The sequence below is a fragment of the Vipera berus genome (genome assembly GCF_964194415.1).
Source record: "Vipera berus genome assembly, chromosome: 1".
NCBI lineage: Eukaryota > Metazoa > Chordata > Lepidosauria > Squamata > Viperidae > Vipera > Vipera berus.
This window is the reverse complement of record NC_138202.1, coordinates 18,996,635-19,006,527: the sequence shown is the minus strand read 5'-3', so window position 1 is coordinate 19,006,527 and position 9,893 is coordinate 18,996,635. Positions and strand designations below refer to the sequence as shown.

The following is a 9,893-nucleotide window of genomic DNA, read 5'->3' as shown; positions in this document are numbered from 1 at the left end:
TACACAATATAACAACATAGAGTTGTTGAGATTTTACAGCATTTGCCTGAAAATGAAGGCAACACCATTACCACGGGGGGGGGGAGGGGGGAGAGGGAAGAAAAAGACACTCAAGATTGCTTTAAAAAATATTCTTTTTTGTATCATGATTGATCCATTAAATGGTTGGTGTAGAGGAAAGACAAATGGCCTCCATACAAGGCCTTTTCTGCCCATGCGCTTTTGTTCTTGATCTGCCACTGAAGAACCAAGATGCCAATCCAAGGAAAAAGGAAGGCACTAGTGTCATTTCGTGCTTTTTCCTTGATCACTTTTTTTTTTTTAAAAATGAGCTCTTTGAACAATATATTTGCCTTCGGTTGTTATACTAAAACCAAGAAACCCCAAATGGGAACAAGTGGAAGGGCCTGGTGGTTTGAGCCCAACTCTGCCCAAAAAACAATATGGGTGGAAAATGCAAACTGCTGGAATGGATACACGTTTTCCAATAATGTTTGGAGGACGGGGTACTCCGTACTTTTTTTAATTTAAAAAAAAACATCACAGCTGATCACACAGTGCTTTCCAATATCCACTCAGAACTTGAGAAAGTTGCTTTGCCACTATCCACATTGGAACAGTCTGTCTGCATTAGCATCCCATTCATAGACAAGCTCCGCTTAGACCAAAATCCACCTGCATTTGAGGAGTTAATATAACAATGGTATTCCATTAATTCTCCATTCAGGGAGTACCTGCGTTTTGCCCGGGATGGGTCAGCTGGCAAAGTGAGGAACTTACTTGACTTGGCTTGTGCTCTTTTGTACTGGGAGCCCCCTTTGGCATAGTCTGGGGTTTGGCTAGCCAACTGCAGAGCAGTTGAGTTGTTGCGATTAGTGTTCTGGGATTCTAGGCTGGTAACGGCGCCTTCGCTCGGCGGTGGAGGATCACTGCTGGGCTTTGGCATGGGCTTACGCTTCAGCTTTTGGGAAGTGGGAGGGCCAGGAGTCCACATGGGAGGCAAAGAGGAGGTAGCAGTGGAGGAGTCCTGGCTGCAGCAGGCTTCCGACGATTGTGCCACACTGTCGTTGCTGACTTTGCAGCACTGCAGGCTCTCCTCACGCCCCACAGCCTGCTTGGACCCAGACTGGGGCATGGCGGCTCCACTGCACCCCTGGGCCTGAGCCCCGTTGGTCTGGGAGTAAACGTTGCTGACCTTGGTCACCTTGTGGTGCCCGCCGTTGTTACACACCTTATAGCGAATCATGAGGATGATGATGAAGACCAGGACAGAAGCTACGATAATCCCTCCGATTATGATGATCATGGTCCCACCCAGGAACTGGGACTGCATGAAATGGCAGCGCACGTAGTCCTGCTCTGTCGTGAACTGGGTGCACCCCACCACGCGAGTAGCTGTCAAGGAGGTGATGCCATCATCATAGATTGCTAAGACACACAAGTCGTACATCGTCCCCGCAGCCAGGTTGTTGACCAGGAAGGTCTTGCTCATGGGAGGTATCATTCTACGAGATGATAGGATAAGACATAGATTAATACATTGGATGGAGAGGATACACCATGAAGTGGATCTCCAGATGCTCTGCCCAAGCCTGCTTTCCCAGTGCCTCCTAGCTGTGATGGCAGATGCAGTCCCAATACAACTGAGAACATAGGATGGAAAGGAACTTTTGTCTTTCCTTTTCCATTTGACACAATAGTCAATCTAAATAAAGCAGAGTTTGACACTTAGGTTAAATAAGGACAGGGAAAGTGAAAACTATTGCCAGAGCACTGGAAGATTCCCCATGTACTTCCTCCTCAAAAACATACTCTGTTGCTAGACATTGTGTCTCTTGCCCCAGGTTATCAAACATAGATGTGGGGCTCTCAGTATTTTAAATATGCACTAGCACATGGCACAGTAGAAAATGGCATTTCAATATAGTCTATAGATTGGATGTTTTCTCAACTATTCAAAACAATCCACCGTTGATTAAAAATGCTGAAGCAATTCCAAATCATACTGAAAGCATCCATCTAATATAGGAATAAAGCAAATCCAGATGAAAGGAAAGATATTATCCAAAGCTCAGGCTAGTATGAAAGGCAGGAAGAGGCCAAAATAATTACACTTCTTGCTTTCATGTTTCCTTTAGAATATAGAAGTTCTTCCATTTATTAAATTTAAGTACACAGCTCCCAGAGTTCCCTAAAGCATTCTTCAAACAGTTATGTTAAACCGTAAGTATGCATAGAGGCTCATGCTATTTATTCTCCCCCACAAAATATATATATTCCCCCCCTTTTTTTGAAAGTTTGGAAACAAGGCCCAGGGGCAACCTAAATGGGCTGGGAGCTGCTTGGCTACCAACGTTGTTTCTTCTTTTGCTTCTTACGAGCTCAGAAGCAAGTTTGATTAGATATTTATTTATTTATTCATACATTCGTTCAATTGATATATCTAGCTGCCCTCCTCAGCACGGAATTCATAGTCCCTCAAGTCTCTCAGTCTCCATCCTAATCCATATGCATTGATATATAAAAGGCTTGCTCTTCCTGGAGTGGAAGGAAAGTAAATTTGATCTCCACAACCACTTTCTAAGGCAGAGGTCTTCAAACTTGGCAACTTTAAGACTTGTGGGAGTTGAAGTGCATAAGTCTTAAAGTTGCCAAGTTTGAAGATCCCTGTTCTGAGTTGGTAGCATCTTTTTTCCTAGATGAACAAATAGATCTCTAGAGCTGGGGGGGGGAGGGTAAGCAGCAAAATTAATTCCAAGTCTTTCTTCTGTGCTGGAATTATAGTACTTGAACTGTTACACTGTCTATTATCCCAGCTTATAGAATCAAACAACCTCCTTCTATCTGAGAGAGTGGTGCATGTACACAACAGGTGACCAAACCCCAGACCAAAATGGCCCCAAGAGTCATTAAAAAGCCAGGATCGGAGATTCATCTAAAACCTTATTTTATGTAGCAGCTTTCCTCAGCTTCTGAATCTTTTCCATGTCAACTGAAGAGAATATTTGTAAATCAGGATTGAACTGTGGGACCCTTAGTGCTCTCTGAGCTTAGTTGTTTTCTTGCAGACATTTCATTACCCAGCTGGGTAACATCATCAGTGCACTGATGATATTAGCTAATTGAGTAATGAAACATCTTTCCCATATACCTCTCTTCTATTTCTTTCTTTTTATTTATATACTTTTAAAAGAATTAACAGTGACTATATTGTAATCTCAATCATCCTTGCACACATTTTGCTTAAATGATCAGAAAATGATATGCTTATTGCAATCCCCTCACCACCATCATCTTGATTTGGTGTTTTTTAAGTGAGGAGAGGGGGTTACTCCCGATTCTTTTAATCTGCAGGACCAGCTCCCATCCAAGGATATGGTATTTTTTAAAAAAAAAGATTTTAAAAGACAAACTATTCTTGTACGGTAACTGCTCCATTAATAGTTTTCAGAGCAAATCTCTGTTCAGCAAATCAAAATCGTTGGCTGACTGCTCTTTTCCTCTCTGCCCCAAATGAGATTGAATAATTGGAATTTTCCTGAGAAGAAAATACAGGCATCTTTTTTTGGAACTGTTTCTACTGTCATCCCAAATAGAGGGTATTAATGTCTTCTTAACAGTCTAGCTAAGATAACCAGATTACCTTGAAGGATTAAAGTTCAACAAGGATTTGTACAAAAATAAAACAAATTTAAATAAATAAGACTTCAAGGCTGAAAACTACACTGCCCTTTGCCCATAAAAGAAGACGATCACTCAGGCCTCCCTCTGGACTGAAGCCAAAGTCTAATAGCTCTCATTTATTTATTTATTGGTTTATTTAAAAAAAACAGATCCTGCTTTTCAGTTTGCTAGAATTCTCAGAGTTGCTTAGAACATTCACAAATAACCAGAACATAAAAATCAGTAATGAATCTAACAGCCCGGGGAAATAAAATTCTGTTTTAATAAGACCATCATCAGCTGTTCGTAACATTTGGGGAAGGACATATGGAGGCATATTATAATCTAGATCAGGGAACCTTGGCTCTTTTATGACTTGTGGACTTCAATACCTCAAATTCCTGAACCAGCCATACTGTCTCAGGAATTCTGGGAGTTGAAGTCTACAAGTCATAAAAGAGCCAAGGTTCCCTACCCCTGATCTAGGTTATACTCCTAAGCCAGGGGTCTTCAAACTTGGCCCTTTTATGACTTGTGATCTTCAACTCCCAGAATTCCTCAGCTAGGCACCCTGGCTGAGGAATTCTGGGAGTTGAATTCCACAAGTCATAAAAGGGCCAAGTTTGAAGACCCCTGTCCCAAGCAATCAAGAATCCTGTTTTAAAAGTCAGTTCCTGGAATATGTAGACAATACATACACATTTTTACTCTCTTCCCCAAAAGACCTGTGAAGAAGAAATAAAGGGGCCATCGTTCCCCAACCCTGCTTTAAAGCATTGTTGTCCAACCTTTTGGCTTGCCTGAGCCACATTTAGTGAAGAGCAAATGTCCTGGGATGCATATAAAATATAGAATATAGTTAATGAATATAAATTATATAATAATGTTAAAAGTTTATGACCTTGTGGAGCCACATTACTAGCTGTCCAGGACCACAGATTGGACACAGCTGCTTTAAAAAGTTACAGAGGTGTGCTACTTTCATGCTCTCAGATACGGATTACCTTTTCTGGATTACTTCCAAAGCACCACCCAACCCTAGCACTTGATCCATCATTCTCTCTCCTGTGACACAAATCCAAGCATGGCATATTTCTTCCTTTTCTAAAGACAAGAACCCCAACTCTGACTGGGATAAGAGTTCATGTCCAAAGCAAATATACCACCCATCATTCCTTTCCTTATATGACTCCAGTGAGCAATTCAGCAGTTAGAGATCAGTTACATAAACTATGGAGAAACGTCTCAGGAAGCCGACAGCCACGCTTTCCAAACACAGGACTGACAATACCCCAAATCCTTCAAAAGATGATTATGCTAATGGTCAACAAATACAGTAGTGTAATTGTGGAGTGGCAAACTAAAGAAGTAGACCCACAAACTATCCAAGGTTATTCTGCAAACTTTAAGGAAAACAGAGTTCTTGGAATCAGATTATGCTTGTGAGCCAATCTGCTACCACACAAGCTAGGCAACCTCTTTGTGTTGTTTCTCCTTGCAGGAGGTTGTTACATTATCACTCTTTCCATCCCAAACTATATATTTAACCATCTGTCCAACAGGCAAAAGGAATACAGTTTCATTCCTGACTTTTCTGGAATTCAGCTGGGCCAGAATCCCCTACCTGTAAACAAGCGAATCATCATATGTTCCATTATATTGAATTTGAAACATACGTATCCCGGGTATATTCCTTTGGAAATTAAATTTAAGCAGGGCAGTGGATGATGTGGCTTCTGCTACCACCACCTTCTTGTCCTGGCTAATTTTTGTTTCCCCGTTGCTACTGCTTGCATTTGAGCCAGATTTGGTCGAAGTTGATATATCCGAGGAGCCAGGATCTGGCTCATGGATGTGGTTTGTGCTGTTTACTATGTGAGGCAGTTTGATTATGTGAAGATCTACAGACTGGGTGTCTTCCCCCGCTGGGTTGGAAGCAATACAGGTGAAAGAGCCTGTATCCTTCATGGTCGTGATATGAATGTCAAGTGTTCCGTTGTCATACACCAGAGACCGGGTTGCATTAGAAATCAGCTTGCCTTCTGGAGAAATCCAATGTATAGCAGGCTCGGGGTCACCACGGGCTTTACATCTCAGGATGGCTCTTTGGCCCTCTAGCACTCTGAGCTCATGCGTGTGCCTAGTAATGAGGGGGGGTTCACACAGGAACTCCTCCTCGGGGACTGACCAGAAATAGCGGCCAGAAAGAACAGAAGGTGAAGCACACGTCTCTAGGTCATCCTCCCTGGAAAGGCGTCTCAGCCACAAAAGTTCACAATTGCAATGAAGAGGGTTCCCTCCAAAGCTCAGTGCAAATGTGGATGGGCTCATGATCCCTGAGGTGGCTAAAACCTGAGCTCGCTGAAAGAGAGGGTCAGGTGGCAGCTTATGCAGTTTGTTGGACGTGACGTCCAGCCGGGTCATCTTGTGGAGGTGGGAGAACGTCCCCTTGGGAATGTTGTTGATCATGTTGTGGTCCAAACTGAGGGTGTGCAAGCTGACCATCTTCTCAACAGCATCCCAGGGGATGGTCTCCAGGTTGTTGTAGGACAAATCCAACTCCTCAAGAGCCAAGACGTCATCAAAAGCAGTGGAAGAGATCATTGTCAGCTGGTTATTGTTCAATATCAAATGATGCAGATTGGAAAGCCCACTTAGCATGTCATGGGTGATTTTAGTCAATCGGTTACTGTTCAAGTGCAAAGCCCTCAGGTTGCGCAAGTCAGCAAACGCATGAGGGGTGATGAAACTAATTGTATTCCTAGACAGTGTCAGGTCAACCAGGCTGGTCATGTTGGCGAAATCTTTCCGCTTGATACTTGTAACAAAGTTGTCTGCCAGCCGCAACTCAACTGTCTTCCTATCAATGTCAGGAGGGACAAACAATAGCCCTTTCTTTGCACAAAGTGTAGCAAGATTGGGAGACCAGATCTGGCATACGCAGCGCTTGGGACAGGTCTCAGCCTTCAGCACTAAGCCAATGAAGAACAGATATAGAAGCAGTTTTTCCATTGTAGAACAGGGTCAGGATCCTGGAAAAAAAGAAAAGAGAATACACAGCATTACAGGAGAGCATGTCAAGCAAAGGGAAATCTGAAAGTCCAAGCAGTTCAAATGAATACAAAGATTTATTGAAAGCTTATGCTCTCAATAAGAATCTGAACTACTAACAGTCAAAGCAAATTGATGGTAGATAAGAATCAATGGAAATCAAGGTAGGCTGGACTTAAATCTCTTGTAGATGTGAAGGGATTCGAGACTGATGACCCATTTGACCCCTCCCTCAGGCTTAGCCTAGTCATCTCCTGCAGAGCGATTCTACAGGCAAAATAAGAACTCAAAAGCATATATGAAAGAAATCCTCACCAGGAGATTGCAGATTCTACTTCACTATATTCCTGCTCACAAGAGAATTAGGTGGACAGAGTTATCTAAGAATTCAGTGCACCATTTCTAGCAACAAATTCATGGCTGCAAAATATGTCTTTTCATAGGCCTGTCAGGTATCCTCCATTAGGTGTCTGGGAATCCTGGGAGTTCCAATTCATTTGTGAAAAGTAAATAACTTCAATAATAAATGAACCATGGTTACTTAATCCTCTTAGTAACTGAAGATTAACATTATATCCACCATTAGAAGAAAATGCAACGAAGGACTCTTATAGCCTTATTTTGCATTTTTATTCAAAAAGGATTGCTAGGAATTGGCTGTTAAAGGTTATTTACTCATGGAAATCTGGGTCATTTCATTCAGCTTTGCCTGCAGCTTGTGATGCTGAATTCTTGCTCAAAATGGGCTCCCTCCTGCACACAATTGACCAAAACTGACAGTCTGGAAGATGCAGACATTTATTACATGGTTTCTGGGAAATTCCCCTCCAGATATTTCATAGCAAAATATTGGAGTGTGTTGTAAAATCACAAGGTGATACCAAGCTGAATTTTAGAAACAAATGGAAGGTGGAAGTAGAGATTACCAAATCACAATCCAAGTCATTCAGCAATAGAATAACAGAATTGGAAGGGACCTTGGAGGTCTTCTAGTCCAACCCACTGCTCAAGCAGGAAACCCTATACCACTTCAGACAAATAGTTGTCCAATTTCTTCTTAAAAACTTCCAGTGACAACAGAAGTCCACTAGATAATTTCCCTCTCCCAATCTCAGGTTTTATTGCTTTAGGTAACTGACTCAGTCAAATCCTGTTCCCTCATTAATTTCTGATGGAACTTAAGTTTCTGAGATCATACACAGGTAGCAAAATATTTGGCCCTGAGGGACTATTCAAATGAGACTTACAATGAGGGCACCACTTGGCTTATCTGAAAATTCAAGTTGAATAGATTCTCAAAACATATGCAGTATACCACAGATATTCACACTTGTAATTAAACACCCCTAAAGTATATAGATGGTGGCCTGGTGGCCTATGGGGACATGGTAGCCTAGCAGTTAAGACACTGGGCTTGGCAACTGGAAGACTGGCAGTTTGAGATCCAAGTATCACGTGTCAGTTGAGCTCCTGTTCCTGCCCCAGCTCCTGCCAACTAGCAGTTTGAAATCATGCAAATGCAACTAGATAAATAGGTACCACTTCGGTGGGAAGGCAACAGTGTTCTGCGCACCTTGGCATACAGTCATGCTAACCACATGACTATGGAAGCATCTTCAGACAATGCTGGTTTTCTCTGCTAAGAAACAGAGGTATTGTAAGCACTACCTCCTAGTCAGACATGACTGGGCAGGGGAAACTTTTGCCTTTATCTTTGAAGAATACAGGGTGCCTATGCTTTCACATCAATACACAACTGATCTGCCCTCTGGAAGTGCCCCACGTTACTGGCAATTGCACCAGCAAAATCCTCCTACTGTTAAGAGCAGGAAAAAATGGAGAAACATTTTAAAATAGAAATATTAGAATATAGATTGGTTTGGGTCCAACATAAGCACTACTGACTGAGGACAAAGATGTGGTAATTTTTGTGATTCAGTGTCAGCCTGTGGTTCCAGCAGCTGAGTCGGATGATTCTGAAGAGGAGGAGGAGGAGGGGTTTGGAGAGCCTTTGGTGTCAGAGGAAGGTTCTGATGCACTGCAGAACTCTCAGCCTGGCCCCTCCTGTCTTGTTCCTCCTCAGACTCAGCTGTGTGAGCATGAGGGATTGGAAGAAGACGATCCACAGCTGGCTCTGTTCAGGGATGCTAGGAGCAGGAGGTAATCTAGCAGAACATAACAGAGGAAAGCAATGAGACAACTTGGGAGAAGGCAATGAGAAGCCACGCCTTGGGACTGCTGATAAAGGGGGAATGTGTGGGAGGTGCTGGTTGCAGAAGGCAACCATTTGACAATCTTCTGCTAGAGTCCTGGTCTGTTATTCTTGTTTAACTCTTGTTTAACCTTTTGGTTTATGTCTTGTTTGAACTTTTCGTTTAACTTTTGTTTGAACTCTTTGTAAATAAATTTGGTTGGGTTTTTTCCAGCCTGTTGATTATAAAAAGGGGTTGTCCCTGACATTCAAACAGGGCCGGTCGTAGGCTGGAACAGAACAGTAATGTGCAAGTTATTTATTCCACACATTGTCTAAGATGACACACATCTTTATCTAGATGGCACTGTTCAGCAACACTAACTGAAAAATGTGTAAATGTCTAGTAAAACCGATACAACTTTTTTTTGTGGAGTCTGAAGATTGTCTACCAAGAAGCAGCAATGGCTCACTGTTCTTCTCTCCTCCTACACTTTGGCATCTTGCACATACTAAAAAATAATAATAATCAAGATTAGGGTCACCTGATATTTCAAATCACAGATTCAATGCCTGGAGAGCTATTGCCATTTGTTAATTAAATCTGTTCACAACTGAACCATCCTGTAATAAAAACTACCTCCAGTTCCCTTTTTTTCTCATAAAGGGCATATAGAGGGTGAGCTTGGAGAAGGAATATACAGATCAGTCTGCAGTTGAGCCACATACAGTATATCTATAACACATGCACGTTCAATTATTAATGTATTCTACTGATTGTCCACATCATCATAATTTCTTTTATATACCTAAGAGATGCTTTACATTTTCGCAGATGACTTTCACAAATTTGCATTTTGTATGCATCTTGAACACATTTTTCATTAATAAACACATTTTTGCAAACATACATTTATTTTCCTGGTTTCCCAAATAGATGTGTTTATTTCACACTTTTTGTGCTGAGCTACATTTCAAGGCAGATGTT

General features: G+C 42.0%; 1 protein-coding gene across 1 annotated transcript; it reads right to left on the bottom strand.

Annotated features, from left to right (window-relative positions):
• Positions 1–550: 550 nt before the first annotated feature.
• LRFN5 (leucine rich repeat and fibronectin type III domain containing 5) lies at positions 551–6,675 on the bottom strand (the record flags this gene model as incomplete). The annotated part of the gene is made up of 2 exons (XM_081314528.1): positions 551–1,505; positions 5,288–6,675. 2 exons carry the CDS (start codon positions 6,673–6,675, stop codon positions 551–553), a joined length of 2,343 nt encoding a protein of 780 aa, XP_081170654.1.
• Positions 6,676–9,893: the final 3,218 nt, after the last annotated feature.